This window comes from Microtus pennsylvanicus, chromosome 16 (assembly GCF_037038515.1).
Source record: "Microtus pennsylvanicus isolate mMicPen1 chromosome 16, mMicPen1.hap1, whole genome shotgun sequence".
Classification (NCBI taxonomy): Eukaryota; Metazoa; Chordata; class Mammalia; order Rodentia; family Cricetidae; genus Microtus; species Microtus pennsylvanicus.
The window spans coordinates 25,635,739-25,657,060 of NC_134594.1; the positions used below are offsets into that span (position 1 = coordinate 25,635,739).

At 44.0% G+C, this 21,322-nt stretch overlaps 1 protein-coding gene across 2 annotated transcripts in view; it reads left to right on the forward strand.

The window, feature by feature from the left end:
• The first annotated feature begins 1,638 nt into the window (after window positions 1–1,638).
• Window positions 1,639–21,322, forward strand: part of Lhfpl6 (LHFPL tetraspan subfamily member 6) — a 188,203-nt gene continuing 168,519 nt past the window's right edge. Inside the window, exons 1-2 of one of the 2 annotated variants that reach the window (XM_075950728.1) lie at window positions 1,639–1,888; window positions 3,186–3,755. In XM_075950728.1, coding sequence (XP_075806843.1) covers window positions 3,371–3,755 — 385 coding nt within the window. In that variant the 5' untranslated portion in view covers window positions 1,639–1,888; window positions 3,186–3,370. Of the gene's footprint in view, window positions 1,889–2,365; window positions 2,386–3,185; window positions 3,756–21,322 lie in introns of those variants that run through there. The other variant, XM_075950729.1, reaches the window with a different exon arrangement.

Consider the following 21,322-nt stretch of genomic DNA (forward strand, 5'->3'; position numbering starts at 1 on the left):
TCTATCCATAAACCTAGAGTACCGACATTCAGTAATGAAAATCTGCACCTGACCTCATCACTGCTAATGCCTCCCTGGCAATCCCGGTCACTGTCTAAGCCTGAGAAAGCGTCCTGGACAAGTTCTCCAGTAAGCAGAGTGTGAGTGTGTGGGTGAGTCTGGCTGCCACTATATAATTTTGTCTGTGCTGGTGTCTGCTACCTCCACATTACACAGATGGATGTGTGATAACCGGGGGGTGGGGGATGGTGGGGGGTGGCACTTAGCTGGCCGGCCGACCAGACATATGGCTACCACCCACGCTCAGCAACTGGTGATCTGCGCATGAAGAATTCAAACAAGTTAACGAGGGGAAACTTCTAGACCTCCTCCCCAGCCTTGGCCTTGTTCTCACTTCTAGCTTCTGGATGGGCCCTGTGTACTGCAAGGAGCTGGATCCCTGGTTTTTATGGACTAGTGGCCAGTAGTGTCTTCCCAGTCATGGGTCATGTTTATCAGAAACATCCCCAGACTTTGCCCAATGTCTCCTGGGAACTATGTTTTGCCCTTCTGAGGAATTTTGTGAGAGAGCTTCATGTGGGCTCCATTGTTTCCATGGGCGGCTCATCACCTGCATTATATTCTTACAAAGGACAGGCTTGGAATCAATCCCTTAAAACCTTTCGACCAATCAAGAAACATCTTCTGTCTCCGGCTGATGCTCCCTAATTAAACGGTGTACTTGAAATTTTATTACGAAATATATTCTCACCCATTTATTACTTCCACCTACTTTGGCAAGGCACATCACAAAAACTGTATCTGGGAAAGGCCAGCACTACTTCAAAAGTTGCAGTTCCCAGATTGCGGCTTCCTAAAAATAACCGTCCTCAGTGGAGGCTCCCGGGGTCAGTCAGTTCCCTACAGAACACCGCTGAGGCTTCCAAAGGGTTCAAATGCTGCCGGCAAGTCAGGTCCCGGGAAGATCCGGAGGGGAAATCAAAAGGAGCTGGTTTTCAGAAAGGAAATCCAAGGGCTGTGTAGATAATAAGATTGATTATGGGAGGGGAATGGAGAGAGTAAGAGGAAGGGAAGGAGAAAGGGAGGTAGAGGAAAGAGGAGGGGGGGGTTGGGTGAGAGGAAAAGCGGAGGAGTGGCGGCGAGGGGAAGACCGGGAAGGGGAAGAGAAATGTCTCCAAGGAGGTTCCCGAAGGTGTGCAGCTGTTAGGAGAGGCTGGCTAGAGGAGTCGCCTGCCTTCTCCCTGACTTGTCCCTCTCTGAACCCAGCAGTCTCACGTGGCGTGCCCAGCTTTCTTATGTCCTCACCCTTCCATGGTCTCTGTCCTCCAAAGTGATCACTTCTCAAGAGCCCTTTAAAGCTCACAGACATCACTCTACCCGCTCTTCCGAGGCTACTTCCCACCCTCGTCTCGGTTAAGGCTGCGGGAACACTGCAGTTCCAGACCCCAATGTGTGACCCAGAAAAGAATACAGGGGTAGGGTGTGGCCTCGGCGCCCCCGAGGAGCTGCGGAGAAGGCGAGCAACTTTCTCCCAGATTTCTCGGTCTGTCTGCCGCCCCCACTCTCGCGCGTCCAGGACTGCGCGGCGGGGCCAAGGGGAGGGGACAGCGGAAAGGGGAGGGCGGGGAGGAGGCGGCGCGTGCCTCGCCTGCCAAAGCTGGAGCCGGCATCCGCGGAGCTCCCGGGCCGCACGGCCACAGCCGGCGGGCTCTCCGAGCGGGTCCTCCTGACCCTCCACCCGAGCTCCCCAGAGTCGTCCCGATCTCCGTCGCGATAGTGGCGAAGGCGAGAAGGACAGTCTTTCGTGTCGCCTTGTCCCCGCCAGGAAAAGACAGCAAGTTGTGTTGAGCTCGGGACCCGCTAGGGACCGTGGCCGCCGCCCGGCCGGGTAAGTAGCGTGCCCCGCGGCCCCGAGCCCGGCACCGGGGTCCCCGCTGACTTCCTGAGCAGCGAGGTTCAGCTGTGGTTGGTGTTGGCCTCCGGGGGGTGCTGCCTTCCCATCCTTATCCGCTCCTTTCTCGGAGCCGGCTGCAAGAACTTCCCCGTGCCGCTTAGCATCCAGAGATCATTGTGTGTGTCCCTGGTGCCCCAGGGTGCGGTGGGTGTGCGGAGCAGTTTGCGAGGGATGGGGGTTCTTGTCTCTGAATTGATCTGTATTAGGGCACCTCATTCCAGCTGAGGAAGAGGCCCTCCTTTCTCCTACTCCTCTCAGTTGCTGGTCAGCCCCAGAGCAACTCAACTCCAGCCTCTACTCACAGCTGACAAGATTTAAAAAAACTGTAGCCAGAGGGAGCTCCCTTTGGAATCCAAAACTGAGGGCGAGAGAAGTTTGCTTGAAGGCTCAGAAGCTGGAGTTAGAAAGCAGTTTGCAGATGGAACCTCAGGGCGGGTGTCCTTTTGCGTTACTTGTGGCGAGTGTGTTCAGGTGTGCAAATCAACCAACATCGTGGAACCCTTTGAATAGCTGATGTTTGACACTTGGTATCGGAGAAGTACGGGTGCCTGCCCCGTTAAACACAGGTGAACTGGGCAGCAGCTGAAATCACTGAAGCCACTGAGTCAAACTAGGAGCTGGGAAAATAATAGAGGCTTGCATTTACCCCGCAAGATGAAGACCGAAGGAATTTCAGTTTTGTGTAGTGGGAGTGTGTGACCATGGTTCTACCCAGTGCGTACACCTGGGTGGCAGGTGATTTTAGTTAAGCTTACAGTACTCTGTGTAATTGTAAAAAGCTACCAACATTTCGCTTGGTTGTCACACCCATCAAGAGTTGCAGAGAAACTGCTTAGGAACTAAGTGTGAACTTGGAAGCCGAGTAAACAAATAGCAGTATGGTTCATTTTATTTTAATATCCTGAGTTATGTTTCCTGCTAGTAAAAAAAATGCTACATTGCTTTTAATGTGAGTATGTGAAATGAATTCACTGGCTTGGCAAATAGAAGCCATTCATTTCTTTAAGTAAATAGCTGTCAGAGTTAATTTGGGAGTGTTTTCCAGGAGATAAAGACGTGGGAAATCTTTGAGCTAGTTTGGCAAAACTTGTGTAGAGTTGCGTATGGAGAGGATTAGTTCTTCCCGCTTTTGAAGGTAGCTTGACTTAAGTGAAAATTGTAGCGCTTCTAGAGACCTATAAATGAACTAGAAGTACTTAACTTTCACTGTTTCCTGTTGCTGTTTTACTAGGGGCCGCCATCAGTACTGCAAAGTCTGAGAGGCTGATACCCTGTCAGACTGAAGATTTGTCACTGCTGGTAGCTGCATCCTTCTTGAAGAACCGTGGATTACCTGGGAGCGTCTAGTGACCACAAGCCTCCATTCCCACCTTCGGGACGATCACATTGGGTTGCCATTGTATTGCCTGCTCCAAGATGGCATCCAGCCTGACTTGTACTGGAATGATCTGGGCTTTGCTCTCCTTCCTCAGTGCTGCCACCTCCTGTGTGGGGTTCTTCATGCCTTACTGGCTCTGGGGATCTCAGCTGGGCAAGCCTGTGTCCTTCGGCACTTTCCGGAGGTGTTCCTACCCTGTGCACGATGAGAGTCGGCAAATGATGGTGATGGTGGAGGAATGTGGGCGCTACGCCTCCTTCCAGGGCATCCCGAGCGCGGAGTGGAGGATCTGTACCATCGTGACGGGCCTGGGCTGTGGCCTGCTCCTCCTGGTAGCGCTGACCGCCCTTATGGGCTGCTGTGTGTCGGAGCTCATCTCCAGGACAGTAGGGAGAGTGGCCGGAGGGATACAGTTCCTGGGAGGTGAGTGGCTTCGCTAAACTTGAGTCGTTTCTAAGTATTGAAAATTATATTTTGTTTGACTGCTGACGCAAGTGTGATTGACACATGCAATTGCAAGGAGAAACAGATCTGATATGACCACGGTTATAGATGCAATAGAGTCAAAAGATTTTTACTGAAATTCTTTCAGTGTCAGGGTTATTCATGCCTGTTCATCCTCATACATACACGTGCGCACGCGCTTGGCCCACTGGGTACCATCTATGTGAGACACACATATGTAGGCTATTTATAACATATGTACTGGGGAGATAGTTTATGTCTTATAGCTTCTTGCTGTTTTGTCCAACAGTAGACCCATGGGTTGTCTTTGCCTTCATGGACGCTTGAGGTCTTTCGAGGCAAATATTTCATAGAAAAATGCAAAAGGTGTTTGGTTCAATATTGTGATCATGATAAGCCTTGAAGACACCTGGCAGATATCACATGGACCGTTGTTTAATTTTACACTACATTAGACTTGGGTTTTAGGTGAGTTACGATGTCATCTTGGCCGCTGTGTTTTTCACTGTGTTACAGATACAGTTCTAGGCTGATTATGGCGTGAGATCTTAAGTTCCCCGGGCAACTTTTTCTGTGGAGGAAAGAAAAGAATACAGTGTTTAGAGAACAGTGTGAGCTGTCCCAAATGAACTGGACAGTCTCACTAACACCAGACAGGGTCTGAGTTTTCACTTGGCGCTCTTCCAGCAAGTATTGCTCCAATATCTCTGGTCATATGGTTCTAATTGCACTTTATATATTTTCCACTGGGCTTTTCCACCTCCATCCTTCAACCTGACTGGCTGAACTTGTCTGATTTACAATACGCCCTGGTGAAATATGACAGCTTCCCTCGATGGCATAGACTGAAGGGGAAAACAGGAAGGCTAGAAGACCTGTAAAACTGCATGTGTAACTTCATAACAAAGTAAAAGTCTTATTCTTCCACGTGACGTTTTCTTACAGTCTTTTGTGAAGAACCCAGAAGAAAAGGCCTTAAAAGCGACGGTTTTGTGGTGTCTGGTACATATTAGAAGACCCCAGCACCTCGTTACATGTTATTTACTGTAAAACTTTGTAAGTAGGGATGCTGAGAATGGGTACAGCAAGGCAGCTTCGTGTGTCCGGGCAAGACTCAGACCGATGTGCGGTCCTTTATTTTCTCATCCAGAATAAACTCCACTGGGTTTTGCATCTTCATCTGCGCTGGGAGGTGCTTTGGGGGCCTGACAATGCCCCCTGCTTGCTTCTCTGTCCACCACTGGCTCTGTCTAACACATGTTTACACAGAAATATAGTAAAACTTTTAGGAAACATAAGGAAGTTGTCATTGAAAATGGAAATATAAATACAGGGTTCAGAAACTTGTTTTTGTCACAGATATTTAGAGCAAAACCAATGCTGGGAATATTGAGAGGAATTTTTTTTTTCTTTGAGAATGAACTGGGCTTGCTGTTGTTTTACTTGGCTCTGGAAAAATGCTTAGGCAGTTTCATTTTTCTCCTCTTATGGTAAATATTACTTTCCATTTTTTTTTTCATTTTGGAGCAGAGACTGCTATTATTTCTGGCAGAATAGGAAAGTGCTTACAAAGAGAAATCAGCTTTTATTGATTATCTCTAAACGTGTAATGAAGGAAGGCAACCAGAAGTGAATCCGAGACCCTGGAGATTTATCCTCCCCTCTCTAAGCTATGTATAGATTTTTTTTTGAATTATATGGAGCCAACCCTTCTCTTAGACTACCCAAGGGGAAAGACAATTGCGAAAGTTATATACATTTTAAAATAACCATGCTTTTCTTTGTATATATGCTTCATGATCCTCTGTTTGGTAAGAGTTACTAATATTAAGTTAGGGATAGATATCTTTGATAAGGTTGCCCCTTCCTTCCTCCTTCTCTTCTTCCTTCCCTCTCTTACTTCATTCTTAGCACTTTTCCTTGTGTGTGCTTGTGTTCCTGTGTGTAGTGTGTGTACATACGTGCATGTATAGGTGCACACAGAGGCTAGAGATGGACATGAGGTGTTCTGCTCGGTCACTGTCCTCCTTGTTCCCATGAGACAGAGTCTCTCACTGAATCTGGAGTTACACCGGCTGCCTGCAAGCCAAGGAGTCCTTCATTTCTGCTCCCAACGGTGTTGGGGTTTCAGGTAGATGCACAGCAAAGCCTGACTTTACACGTGGGCACTGGGGATTTGAACCCAAGCATTCACACTTATACAGCACAAATATTCTTACCCATCTCAACAGTTCCCAGCAGTTGGCATTGTCTTAGTTCCTTCACTTAGGTCAGGTGGAAATAATTCTGGCAGTAAAAACCCAAGAGGTCCATTAAAAATTCCAGCTCTTGAACAGATAGGCCCATTACCACAGATAACAGTGAACTTAGGGTTAGGAAGATAACTTGGACCATGGAGAGAGATTTTGAAAATCTGCTGTTGCTCACAATGCCTTCTGACGAACTTCTCCAGTTGTTCACTACATAGCTGTTTCTCTTTTTACCCACAAAACCTACGCGGTTAGTAGTTCTCTTCTACTTGAGTTTTCAGAAAGCGGTCGAGTGTTTTTAAAGACCAGAAGATGCCAGATCAGTGAGTTCTGAGAGGCTTTAGCTCAGTGTCAGAATGTAATCAGCATTTAGGAGGCTCTGCCGGGAGGCAGATTTCTCTTACTAAAAATGAATCACCCAGAAGGGTTATGTTTAGCTAAAGTGAGGCTTGTTCCAAAAACAACAGGAAGCAGAGGAATGGCAAGATACAGAGGCATCTTGCTTACCCCCGCTTGCTGGATCTGGAGTCTGCCCATATGGTGTAGCATTGGGCAGTACGACCCCTGTAGTAGTTTGGAACGAAGTAAAGGACAGAGTGTCAACCTTGACTTGGAATAGTCTTGTGATGGCTGACGAGAGGTTGAAATGTCACCTTTCAACCAGTCCAACAACGAAAGTTGGGGACTTCTGTATGGAGACCTTCTGTCTTAGGGACACTTCAAGAAACCAATGAATACTTTTTTCCCCGAGGTAACTTGTGGGTGAGCTTTATTGCTGCTGTCTTTATTAAGAGGCATGCTTGCATCATAATTTAAAAATAGTGAGCTTTGAGTTTTGCTCTTTCTTGAGTTTTTAAAAAGCCTGTAGAAAAAAGCTTTGGAAACTAGAGTGTGTCATAAAAACATTTGTGGAATATACTTAGGGTACTCTGTAAAAAAAATGTTTGACTTCTGTCTTTCTTGTCCAGTATAAGATTATGTCCCCTCAAATTCTGTAGTCATTAGACACACACACACACACACACACACACACACACACACACACACACAGAGAGAGAGAGAGAGAGAGAGAGAGAGAGAGAGAGATTTTCAGTCAGCCAGTCAGTCTATGCATACTGGGGCACAACTTATGCTAGATATATGACCAGATAGCAAACATATACACACTCACTCATAACTTCTCTCTCTGTCTCTCTCTGTCTCTCTCTCTCTGTCTCTCTCTCTGTCTCTGTCTCTCTGTCTCTGTCTCTGTCTCTCTCTCTCTCTCTCTCTCTCTCTCACACACACACACACACACACACACACACACATTTAAGAGGGGACCTGATATTTGCATTCCTGCCAAGTTCAAGGCCTAGCACTGCTGTTGCTTCTGAGGCCACAGTTTAAAATGCTGCTTTAAGAAAAGCATTTCATATTCGGATGGCAGATGACTTCTAAGACTTAGTTAGTTGAGCCATGATTTTGTATAAACTTCCCTAATCCAGCTATAAAAGGGTCCCCACCTTTGTAGTTTGCTATTTTGGGGTACATCTTGGTCACATTTGCCTTGTTCTTGTCACCTTTTCCTGGAATTAGTTTTAGATATCTATTAAATGCATCTCATAATGTTTGTGATATCCGTGTTATATAAAATTTCCCTTCATTTGTCATTTTCCTATACCAGACACAAGATTTATAGGAGGAAAACTAAAAGCAAGACTGCATTTTAGCCTCTGTAGTTGGCATTGAATGGATTTGGGTGTCCAGTAAGGAACTTTTCACTGGTATGGTCCCAGGCAGCTCCAGGCCAACTCCATACCACTATGTTCACCTTTGTGATGCTGAATGGCTAGATGGGGAGGGCATTTGAGGAACTAGCTTTGGTTAGTGAACCGTTTCCTAATACACTCTTGCTCAATGGTAGGGACCCTCAAATTTTAAAGGCCTTGCCTTTCATTCCTATCATGTGTACTGATAGCACAACAAGGAATAAGATTGAGCTGGAGACATAGACCATCTTTGGTGTGAGCAGGAGACATAGACGGTCTTCGGTCTTCGGTGTGAGCAGGAAGAGTTATAGTCCGACGTGACATTGACAATGCCTGCCAGATTCTGCCTGCTCCGAGTTCTAGGTTTCTCACAGGCAGGAATGATGACAAATCAGCCAATAATTCACAAAATCTGTAGCATCAAAGTTTATGTATTCGTACCTAGCAACGGTTTTGAATGGCGTGTTTCAGGTAGCCATTGATGTCAGTTTTACTTTTCACTTACAGATCTTTTCTGAGTCTTGATCTAGGACTTTTTCCGTTGTTTAGTTATGTCCCTATAAAGCTCCCAAGCTTCTTGGGTAGGAATTCAATGCAGCGTCCTTTTAGCTCTATGAGAGCCTAGAGATGTCACCCATGACCTTAGTGTCCGTGAAGTCTCCAGAGTTCTGCCCCAGAAGGTGTTGAGCAGGGCTAGGTGGAGACCAGGTGGAAAAGGCTGAAGGAACTTTCCCAGTGATGACTAGCCCAGTTGGTGTACAGAACCCTTTTTGAACCGCAAGCCAGTGCTACTCACTTAGACCCCCACCCTCTGTTCTAAGTCACGCTGTTTAGGTCACTGTGTAGACTCACACAGGTGCCAATCCGAGATGAAGCCATCAGACTTGTTATTTGGGGATTATAAGATTTGAGGTAAAGAGCATCAGAATTGGTGCTGTGGAAACAACCTTGTTAATTCAGATACTGGCTTCTCCTGTATAGTAGCCTGTTTACCTCAGGTGGTAGCTACCCTACCGCCTGCCGTTATAAAGCAAAGGAGAACCAGCTGTTATTTTCCATGCTATACTTTGAGAAAGATTCTATTTTGAGTGCAGTGTTTGAGTCCTTCACCTTGGGATCATGTGCTACAATCTTATAATCTGTTGGCATCCTTAGTGTCTTGGTTTCTTTGCTGTGAAACTGTACTCGGCTCCACCTCCCCGCCATCCCCAGTTGGTGTTATTGTTTCTGGTTTTCTTCCTAACATTACCTCTCTGAACTAAATAATAATTATAATGTCAATTATTCTTCAAATTAAATAAAAATAACATAAAAATGACATAGCCAGCTAGTTAGCAGCCCATGACAACTCTCCCTTCAGTTGTGGAGATTCCTGAGCTGCCTCACTTCCTCCATATTTTTTGGGCGTGGGGAGTCAAGTTATTTTTCTCTTACTCCCCTTGTTACCATCTGTTAATCCACCCATAGCTGGAAATGACAGTGGCGGGAGTCAATAACGGACTAGTTACCCTCACTAGTATAGTGGCGGGAGTCAATAACGGGCTAGTTACCCTCACTAGTATAGAGGCGGGGGCCAATAACGGACTAGTTACCCTCACTAGTATAGAGGCTGCAAACAGGCTCATCACAGAGCGCACTGACTGAGGAATGTGAACTAATAAATGTTTGCTAGAAAGCACTTAAAGGAAAACAATTGAGATCCTTCCATTGTTTCTGCATAGCATCTGAAGATGCTTGATGTTTTCATGCTACACAGGGGCATCATTGCCTGCCACCAGGACTCGAACCTTCCAGCATAGCCAAAGTGGCTCTGTAGGTGTGTGTGGGTTAGAATCAGAAAAAAAAATTATTGTGTTAGTCATAAAAATTCATTCTTGGGGCCTTCAGAATTGACCTTGTTGCTTGCCAAGTAGCATCTTCAAGGTGGTCTGAGGAACATTAATTCCTGTTTGTACTAAGATGTGTTACCAAGAATAACCTAATTAGCATGAGCAAGAAGAGTTCAGCGTGGCTAGCTGTGAAAATTATCAGCTTACATTACAACGGTCTTTACATGTCCTTGGGGTGTTGAGGCATACAGGCAGGCTTTGGGAGAATGGATTGGACTATAGTCTAATTAAGCATCTTCTTCGCCTACTCAGGTCCAATACCATGGAGAGACCCATGGTTCAGTTTTTACTTCACCTCATTTAAGCAAGAAACACTTTTTAATAGACGAGAACACTAAATTCTAGAGTGAGACCAATGATGTCCCCGTTTTTTATTGATTAGGCTACAAATACTATCACTATACTATTAAAGTGTCAATCAAATGCTACCTTATGCGGCTGGGGAGATGGTTCATCAGTTAAGAGCACTTGATACACTTGCAGGAGACCCAAGCTTGCTTATTAGCACCCACATAGGGAAGCATACAACCACCTGTAACTCCAGCTTCTGGAGATCCAATTCTCTCCTCTGCCCTCTCATGCATGAGGGCACCCTCTTGCATGTGCTCACACACATAGACACATAAACACATATACATAGTTAAAAAATAATAAATTCTTTTTGCAAGCTATTTTATGTTGTAATACTCAGGATCAGAAGCTCAGTTTGGTTAAGCACACCATGAGCATGAATTCAAAGTTTCTGACCATGATGGGTAGGGAATCTCTAACACAGGTGACACTGTTTAAACATTATTTATTTTTACTTTATATGGATGGGTGTTCTGTCAGCCTGTGTGTCTGTGCACCATGTGTGTGCAGTGCCCTCAGAGGCTGAAAAGGGTATCAGCTCCTCTGGAACTGGAGTTGTAGATGGTTGTGAGCTGCCCTGTGGGTGCCAGGAACCAAATTCAGGTACTCTATAAGACCAACAAGTGCTTGTAAACACGGAACTGTCTCTCCTGCCCCCAGGTGAAAATTTTATTGTCTCTGTTGGCCTCAGTTTATGAGTCTGGAAGAAACTGGATAGTTGTATTATACAATAACCTTTCCCAAATATGCATTGCAGGTTTATGATAATAGTCCTCTTGTTCATGAGGTCAGTGCTTTCCTGACTGAGCCATAGCCCCTGAGAAGTCTTTAGTGTGACTGTCTAATTCATTCATTCATTCTTTCTATCTATCTATCTATCTATCTATCTATCTATCTATCTATCTATCTATCTATCTATCTATCTATCTATCTATCTAATCATTTATCTACCTATCTGTCTGATTAGGGGAATGTAACCGTTTTCATTTGCCCTCTATCCTCAAAGTTACAATCAATCACAGAAGAAAGACATTATACTCCTAATTGCAAAATGTCCTTAGCACATAAATTTTAGGAAGGGAGAGAACAAAGTCAAAATGTTAAAAATAAGACCTTATTTTTGGAGTCCAACAAAGTGCCCAAGAGATCTGTGATAATAATTTGCTATCTGCTCCAAACTCTATATAATATGGGCTCTTTGAAAGTTTTTTTTTCAGCGTGGCAGATGCTAGCCTTGTGTTGAATATTGATGTTAGCATCTGCCATCAAGATGTCCAAACTCCAGAAACTGTGCAAACAGCTGTGATGAAAAGGCTAAGAAGCTTCAGTATATTTCTCCAAGATCCTTTGCACACACCCCTTGGGTAGGAATGAAAGAAGATCAGCCCATGGTGATCAAACTTAGCTTCTGATCCTGAGTATTAAATATTCAGTATTCCTATGAGAGAGAGGTAGGGGCAGACAGGCAGGCAGGCTACACCTGAGGAACGCTGGAACTTTACAGCTGGTCCAAGGCTCACTTTGTAAAGTGTTCTTCAGAATTACTGTGGCCATTGTGTTTCTATCTTCTCTTCATGCCTTGAGGACAAGGACTGTCTCTGTCTTCAGTGCTCTGCTTACTAGATCTTCCAATCCACCAGTCAGAGTTCTCACCGGACTGTGGTACCCTTGTCTGGTGATTCTTTTGAAGTGGACTCTGTGGATGTGTATGAGGCAGAGAGGAAGAGGAAGGGAGGGAGGAGAAGGAGCAGAAGAAGGGAGGGAAAGGAGGGGAGTTGTCAAGGATGAGATAAAGCAGCAATGGTCATTCTAGTTTCTAGTCTAAGTGACACCTAGAAGGAAGATGTCTACAGATTTAGGCAGCAAGGCCATCAGCTCAGTTCTGGACATTGTGTGGTTCCAGTTCTGGCAGGATTTCAAGGCTGAAGGTCAAGTGGGGAAGTTGGGAACATTGAGCTTAGAGCTCCTAGGAATGATCAGGATTAGAATATATAGAACTATAGTGGTTTTGAAACTTCTTGTAAGAAGACCTTACTTCATTTAGTCTCCAAAAGTCACAGCGTTTGCAGCTCAGGCCTCCTACCATTTGATGGCATTGGCTGATGGACTGTTTGACCACCTCACTGCCTCTGATTTAACCGTGGTTGTTAAGCTTCCCCCAGAGAGTGCCAGCTGCATGGCGGTTGTTATGATATTGCTCAGGATCACAGAGAAGTTTTCACTCTATGGGAGTTGATTTTTCTGCCTGGAGTGAAGTGCAATGGACATGAAGGTGGGATGAAATCCTTTTGCATAATGTTTGTTAACAAAAAGCTGCCTTGGGGATGATAGAGTCTAGAACATGCTGGACAAAAGAAGAAAGGTGACTACCGTGTGTGTGTGTGTGTGTGTGTGTGTGTGTGTGTGTGTGTGTGTGGCTGTGGCCTCATGCATAAAGATGTTGTTCTATTTTGATCCCCTGGTGGAGAAAAGTCAGCTCATTTATCTCATCTCGGCTGGTGGCGATCCTGATTATACCCTCTTGTAGGAGCCTTTTAAAATTCAATTTGTCTGCCCATGCCCTCCGTGCTCAGTGGGTTTCATTAAATGGCACAGCGGTGACTTCTTCTTCCCCGGGTGGCACCTTTTGATACACATCTGACTTTGCTGTAATTCCAGACAATTGCGCTCTGTGCGGACTGGCCTCACCACAATAATCTTCCGGTCCAGTCAGGGTGAGCCCAGAGGTAGGGATCTGATGGAGTCTGAAGACAGCAGAAACTGCTCAGAAGAAATGTTTACATTTCTCTGTACTTTGCTACTTAGCTTGTGGCTTTTTGGCAGATTGTTTTTGTGGCATTGCTTACTGTACTTGTTACAGTTTTTAAATATACGCACACGGGTTAATATTTTTCCTCGTGTGAGGTATTTCAGAATTTACATGGAGTTGGATTCAAAATCACAGCCTCCTTGAGTTCTTAAGTAAAATTAAATATTAGTATTTGTGTGTGTGTGTGTTTGTGTGTTAGCAGTCCTTAAGGTACTGCCCACTGTTCGTGGGATCTTGTGGGAACTAAGTAGACTCAGGACATGTTCATCGGTCTTGTGTCTTGACTCTCCCCTCCGTCCTCCAGTTAGTGCTTACAAAATACTAAGTCACTGAATTTTTTGTTACTTTTAAGTATATTTACTATATACTTCTAAACTAGATTCCTCGTAAATGATGTCTGTTATTGATAGGCCTCTAAGTAAATGCTCACTGATCGCTGCTGGGTGCTAGCTGCATTCCTGATGTTAAGGGAAAGCAACAGCCGAGGCTAAGAGCACAGCATACGGGAAGAATGCAGATCCGCAGCAGTGACAAGGAAGGAGGAAAAGAAAGAAAGACGGAAGGAAGGATTGCATCTTCATTTATTTTAAGTTTGCTATTGCTCTACACTGCAGCTCTCCTGTTGGTTTGCTTAGCATTAGTATTCTATCAGGTGATGCTTTTCAAATTAAAGACATAGAAGCTCCTCTTTTTTGTATATATGTATGTGTGCACACATGGAGGCCAGCATTGACATTGATTATCTTGTTGGATCTCTCTCTACCGTATAGATTGAGGTAGATCTCTTGATGAGCTGGTGGTTTTCTTTCTGACTGCTCTTTGGAGAGTCCCTGATTCTGTCTTCCGTGCACTGGGGTTACATGGCATCACCATAGCCATCTGGCTTCTATGTGGGTACTCTGGTAGGTGAGCCAAGCACTTTACCTGCTGGTTGTCTTCCCAAGTCCGAAAGATGTCCTGTGGGGATCTGTAGATGTTCTTTGCGTCCAGACAATGTGTTTTGCATCTGTACATTGTTGCCCATTTTCTTGCTTATGGTATACTTTTGAGTCTTATCTGTTTCATCTGAGAGGCTTGCTTGCTTCTGGGCACAGAAGTCAGGGCTTCGTATCTGCTGCGCGAATGTTTTACCCCAAGACTCACCTGCAGCACTCCCCTTCTCCCTGCCAGAGCACCCCCATGTATTTTTAGCTGGATAACAGCTTGCTTGCATTCTCGAATTCAAAATCACCAGTGTCACACTTTTAACAAGTTTGTCATGCGCTGGATTATTTCCCACGTTTTCTCCTGTGATCCAAAATGCTATATCACCTTCTGCTTGCAACTGTGATGGGTGGAATAATAGAAGCATATCTAATTCAGGACGTAACTCTGAGAAGGCTGCAAATCCTTGCTTTGACTGCTCGGTCTTTCCTGTAGGAACACACTACTGTTATTCTACAACAGAAAGCTCCAGCACTGTTGTGGGGTTGGACTGCTACTCTGTCTTCACAGAGGGATGCTGGTAATGGTGTTTTCAGGTGTCTAGTGCAGTGATGTTAAGATTAGTGCTCAATTCAGGGGTTTTAGGAGCTTTCATTTCTGATCCTCAGGGGAACTGAAGATACGTGTGTGTGTGTGTGTGTGTGTGTGTGTGTGTGTGTGTATTTAAAAACTGTAACAAGTACAGTGTAAGAGAAAGATAAAAATATTTTGAGATGGATGGGTCATGGGAATTCACTGTAAAAGTATTGCTGGGTGGTAGCGGCACAAGCCTTTACTACTGGCACATGGGAGGCAGAGGCAGATAGATCTGTATGAATTCAAGGCCAGTCTGGTCTGCAAAGTGAGTTCCATGACACCCAGAGCTGTTGTTACACAGAGAAACACTTAGGATCTGAAGATGGCCCTTTTTCCATTCTCATTTTGTTTGCATTCCTACCAATGGCCAACGAGAATGGACTCAATGGTGTAACTGTTCCTTTGGAACCCTTCAGGGCTATTGCTTCCAGGTGATGCTGTTAGGATATCAAAGTGGGCAGGGTGCTTTTGTCTTAGTCCAACATGATTGAAAGGGAAAAAGGAGAGGTTGCCGTGTGTGTGTGTGTGTGTGTGTGTGTGTGTGTGTGTGTGTATGTATGTATGTATGTGCGCGCGCGCGCGCGCTAAAGGCAGTAGGCCTCTTCAGAAGCCTTCTCTTTACTTAGTCTTTGTGGATAAATATTTTTTGTGGTCAGGCTTCCAAGGCATTCTTAGTTCTGTGTTACACAATATTTCTATTTGAAAGAATTAATCAACTCAAGAGCTAACTATTGGATTGTAGAAAAAAGCCATTCGTTGATCCTGATCTGCTCAAGTGTTTGCCCAGTCCCTGTCCCACCCATATGGAGTGGATTGATGATGCAGAGTTCCTCTAAACAAAAACCTCTAGTAAATACCTCAGGTATTGTACTTTTCATTAGACTCTGTAGTGATGAGGCGAGCAGGCCTGCTTTTTGTCCCACCCAGCTCCCGCACGGCTAGCTTTACACCTGAAATAATAACACACAAATTGTGTTCATTTAAACACTGCCTGGCCCATTATATCTAGCCTCTTCTTGGCTAACTCTCATATCTTGCTTTAACCCATATCTAGTAATCTGTGTATCACCACGGGGTCGTGGCTTACAGGGAAGATTCTAACCCATGTCCATCTCGGGCTGGAGCTTCATGGCGGTGGCCTGACTCTGCTTTCTTTCTCCCAGCATTCTGTTCTGTCTTCCCTGCCTACCTATGTTCTGACCTATCAGGCCAAGCAGTTTCCAGTTTCCTTTATTAATTAACCAATGAAACAACAGATAGATGGAAGACCCTCCTACATCAGGACTCACCATTGGAAGGTGACCAAAAGCCAAAAGACAACCATCTATCTGTCCATTTGTCTGTCTGTATATCCATCCATCCATCTATCTATCTATCTATCTATCTATCTATCTATCTATCTATCTATCTATCTATCTATCTATCTATCTAATTATTGAGATAGTTTCTTACTATGTAGTCTTGACTGGTCTGGAAATTGATATCTAGATCAGACTGGCCTCAAACTCACAGAATGCTGAGAGTAAAGGCTTGCACCACCATGCCTGGCTGACAAGAAGGTGTTTCACAGAACAATCCGTAGCTCGTTGTGTTGCTTGAAAGTTGATACTTCTGAGACAAATGGAACTCCTGAATGTGGGCTGTGCACCTCACTAAATCTTTCACTTGTTCTGTGAAGCTCTTCACTTCTTCTCTAAAATACAAACTTTTCCAAATTTAGAAAGAATTTTTTTGCAACTGGCTACAGTTGACTCTCAAGTGTTTACTGCTTCAGTTTTTCTCGGAAGTAACTCCACTGTATCATCCCATATGGGCAGGACAGGGATTGGACAGGCTCTTGGGTGCCTGCTCATTGGGGACCAGGGGATCAGCTAAGTTGTGTATTTTTACTAGTTTAGGAATACATCTTTGCTTTGTGTATCTCTTGTTCAAGTTCCACTGTTTTGTTTTGTTTTTTTCTTTTGCCTGTTTGATTTAAGGTAGAGAGTATGTCCTAGCAAACTGGATTTTCCTGTGCCCATAACACATCTAATTTACTGAGATTTCATTATTGAAATTGATGCATTAATGAACAAACACCCTTTGAAATAGCATGGTAGCACATGTCTGTGATTTCAGCACTCTGGATGTTGTGGTATAAGGTTCAGGAATTTGAAGCCAGCTTTAGCCACATGGCAAGTTTGTAGCCAGCTTGCCCTATATTACAGGACCAGAAACAATGACTTTAATTCTATTATTTAAAACCTAAGAGCGATTGACTAGATACATTTGTATCTCTAACATAGGACAAGTGACATAATTTGAAAAATGGAAGAATAGTCAAAATGAACACACAGGTCTCCAATTATTGAGATTTTCAAAAGGCATTGGAAAAGCCTTAAAAATTAAGAGTGAACCTGTGTGTCTATCCAGGTTGGGCACCTTTCTACTCTTCTGTAATATAGAAAGGAGAGTGAGGCTTGGATTAGCAACGTGTGTGCGTGTTGTGCACATTGTGCAAGTGTATACAGAAAATAGAGGAAGATGTTGCGCATCCTCTTCTATCAATCGCCATTATTTTATTTCTCTGCAGCAGGCTTTTCCACTGAACCTAGAGCTAAGTTGGCAACCAGTAAAGCCTGCCAGTTCTTTTGTCCACTCCCTATGGTGCTGGGGTCCAGGCAGCATATGGAGGTTTTTCACGCTGTTGCTGGAGATCTGAACTCAGATCCTCATCCCACACAGCAAGCGCTAGGACCACGGATACACCTCACTAGCCCTCTACATGGAGAAATGAGCCTGCACTGTGATTTTATTTCTAGGTAGCGGTAAGAGAGCCTTCCTGCTGAGACTTCTTCTGAAGCGGAGAGAATGGGTGCTTATGTTCCTACCTGTCATGGCACAAATTGGAACTAATGCTTAATTTACCATCTTTGAAATGTGCCTTGTATCAGCACAAAATCTAAGGTGGTACACCCTACCCATCTGAGCAGCCTGTTCTTATCCACAGTCTAGTATTTTTATAGGCTTTAGCAGTACTGCACAGGTAGATCATTGACTCAGCTCTTGTCTGTGTGAACTCTGGTAAAATGATTACAGATCAGAGTAGTGGGAAGGGAGCTGAGTTCCACTCTAATTTTGGAAACATAAGTGTAAGTCTAAAATGAGATCATCAGAGTCTCTAGTCCCAAGATCAGGAAAGAGAGCTTCCTGTTGAGGAAATCCCCTGGAGGAGGTTTAGTTTACACAAGAAATTGAATTGTAATGAAGCAGATGGAGGTGATGTCTCCTTCAGGGCTCCTGCACAGTATATAAACTTGAAAGTACATGCTGGCCACTCTGTGATCTCCACAGACTTGAGGTAAATAGGATTGCTTGTCTGCCCTGTCATACTGATTATCTTTTGGCCCCCGGAAATCAATCTCAAGGTCTGCAACTTTTTGTTTGCTTTCCATTGCTGTGATAAAAAGGAAATACTTTATTTGGTTTCTATATTCCAGTCACACTCTATCACGAAAGGAAATTAGGGCAGGAACCTAGAGACAAGAACTCAGCAGAGGCCATGGAGGAATGCTGCTTACTGGCTTGCTCCTTTTTGCTTGCTAAGCCTGCTTTTTTATAACATCCAGGACCACCTGCCCCAAAGTAGCACCACCCACAATGGGCTGGACTCTCCCACATCAATCATTAATTTAAAAATGGTCCATAAACTTGCCTATAGGCCAGTCTAATGAGGCATTTTCTCAGTTGCGGGTCCTTCTTCCCAGATGACCCTATCTCGTGTCAAGTTGTCAAAGACAAAACAAAAACCTAGCGAGCACAGGAAGCAAACTCCCTGTGCCAGGGCTACCACACAACAAATGGTGCACATCACTAGAAGGGAACCCTACCTTCAAATAGTATGAGCAGTTCACCCTTCAGCTACCCATCGACTTCCATGTAGGCATTTGGAACTTTATAAAGAGTAGGTTGTGGCCCCCGTTTCTTGCTGCTTCTTTGTGCTAGCTGCTTGTCCCCTGACCCTTGCTTCAAAGAGGTAGGTCTTGTGGACATCAAATGAAGCTGAAATCAACTCTGGCCACTTGGACGCTTTCATTCCTGGTCACAGAGACTTTAGCAGTGATTCGGGAAGATGCTATGACCGAAGAGAAGCTTGCGCTCTTCCCTTCACCCAACAGACTACTGTAATGACTGATCCCAAAGGGCTAGGAAGTTTCCAGAAATACCCTGCTGAGGAGAGAGGGAAGGAAACTCCCTGCTTCCCAGCAGGAGAGACACTTGCCTTCTAGGAAAATTAAACAATCAGTTCACCTTGTGAGATAGACCAGAACTGAGGTCAGTGATAGGCAGGGCCACACCCTGACCAGGGCCATTATTTATGCATACTTTTTTTTGTTTAAACCTAAACATTAAATTTAGGTTTATCTTAGTGTTTAGGTTTATCTAACAGGGACTACCCAATGAAATTGACTTGGGCTCAGTCACTGGATCCCTTATTCAATCCTCTTCCCATTGTAGCCACAGCCACATTGATCAAGTATTTTTTTTCTTTCCTTTCTTTTTTCTTTTTATTTAAACTGCTGCTTGTGGTCATCAATCATCTATGGTTTATAACAGAAATATAAAAAGAATATTTCAAACTTCATTTCTTATGTTTTATCTATAAAGTTGCAAAATCACTAACTCCCAGACTGTAAGATGATTTCCAATATTTCTTTTGTGGAGTAAAATACAGCAAAGATATATTGTCATTTTATTTAAACTTGAAATATTTTGTGAGACATATAAGAGCTTGTACACTTTTCAGTTCGGAACTGATTTTGCTTGGGTTAATACAATAGGCACTTGGAAACTCTCTTCACTCTTCACGGGGACCCATGAAGTAACTCCATGCAGGCTGAGAGCCTGGAATATCCACCTTCACTACTGACTTTTGGACAGTCTCTTGCTTGACTTTGCATATGTGTGGTAGCTCCTGAGGAATGTCTGTCTTCTTGAACTATACCAACCCGTCTGAGGCTGGAGATGCAAAGAGAAGTCAATGTTATGTTGTGTGTGTGTGTGTTTGTGTGTGTGCGAGTGTGCATGTGTGTTTTGAGGCTAAGGAATCTGGGCCTTTTGCCCTAAAAGTATGTCTATTTATGCTAATATTTTCTCTCTCTCTCTCTCTCTTTCTCTCTCTCTCTGTCTGTCTGTCTCGTGTGTGTGTGTGTGTGTGTGTGTGTGTGTGTGAGAGAGAGAGAGCTGCACACACAGCATTTTGCTCTATTTATCTAGCTTTATATCTTTTTATAGATTTGAATTGAAATCGATCCATAGAAGAAGCATTTTAGACGGGAGGGAGCAGGTCATTGTTCTGCGTAAAGCGAGTGATTGTGTTCGCTAGCTCTACTTCAGCTCACCAAAAACTCATCTTCCTCGAAAGGACGTCTTTCTGCCCAAGTTTATCCCGTATATCCTCCTTTGGGCTTTTAACAGGCCATTGCAACCTTTCATAAAACATTTCACAAAAGGCACTATCTCTCATTCTCTGCTGTTACAAACTGTGAAATTATATGCCACCCATTTTAAGGAACAAATTCTTACCTCACACTGGCTTCATATATAAAATTTATAATGCTTTGACTTTTATGTTTATATATATATATAAAACATTGGCAAAAAAGAAAATCTCAACCAAACAACTGGGGCCATTTGCTCAAACTCTTCCTGTAGTTGAGGGCAATGGAGAAAGTGCTAAGAATGAGGTGTTTTTGTTGCTCTGGAGCAGAAGATGTGGTCTTCCTTAAGAGCCAGCCAATAAACAGTATTTGGAGCTTTGTGGGTCACAGTGCCTCTGTGGAAAGGATTCTCACGAATGAGAAAGTGTCTGGAGGTGGTTTGTGGATGAGCGAAGGTTGTGTCAAATAAAACTTTGTTTAAAAATCAGGCTGCAGGCAACATTTGGCCTCTGTTGTGTAGTTTGGAAGCCTGTTTTTGTCTGGCCAGAGCCTTTAGAGGTTTTATTTATTTGTTTCTTTGTTTTTGTTAGGTTTTTAAAGCTTTGCCAGAGAGAGGAGAGTGGAAGGAAGGGGGAGGAGAGGATGGCAGGGGAGAACATGAAGAAAGAAACAGGCCTTATGTGGTCTACAAGGCCTGAAATATGTGCTTCAAATTTTTTGGAATAATTTATTGTGACGCTAAAAGATTCTTACTTAATAATCTTCTTTCTTAATAATCTCAAGCTGTGGTTGGATTTGCGGCTGCCTATTTGCCTCTTTAAATTCAATAATAGAGAATAAGAGAATGTATTACGGAAAATGTAGCCTTTAAATTTTTGATATCGGATATGAGAGAAAAATAAACTGATAGTTTTCTTTGGTCACTTCTTTGTTTTGTAATTTAAGGTTTTATGAGAAATTTAAAGATTTATTTTTATTTTGTATGTTTGAGTGTTTTGCCTGCATGTATGTGTTCACCAACAAGTGTAGTGCCTGTGGAGGTCAGAAGAGGGCATCAGATCCTCTGGAACTGGAATTACAGATGGTTGTGATGTGGGTGCTAGGGACTGAGCTCAGGTCCTCTGGAGGAACAGCCAGTGAGCCTTCTCTCCATCCCTTTTTATAAGACATGAACCAAATGTCTAATAGTGTCTTATCCTGAAAAGCCTGTCTCTAGGTGAGACCGCTAACAAGCATTACAAGTTCTGTGCGTGAAATGCAATCTCCACCAGGGCTGTCACAATAGCTGGAATGTTCTAGATGTGAGGCACAAAACAACATGAGTTGACGCATGCTCGTTGCATGGTTCCCGTGTAAAAGGCACCAAGTGTTTAATCAACATCTCCTCATTCTATCGAGTCCCCAGTTCTAGGGGAGATTAAGTGACTTAGTCCGAAGCAGCAGCCAGAAGCTGTTCCTTTCCATTTTCCTTCACCTCCCCCACTGCCCAGCTGCTC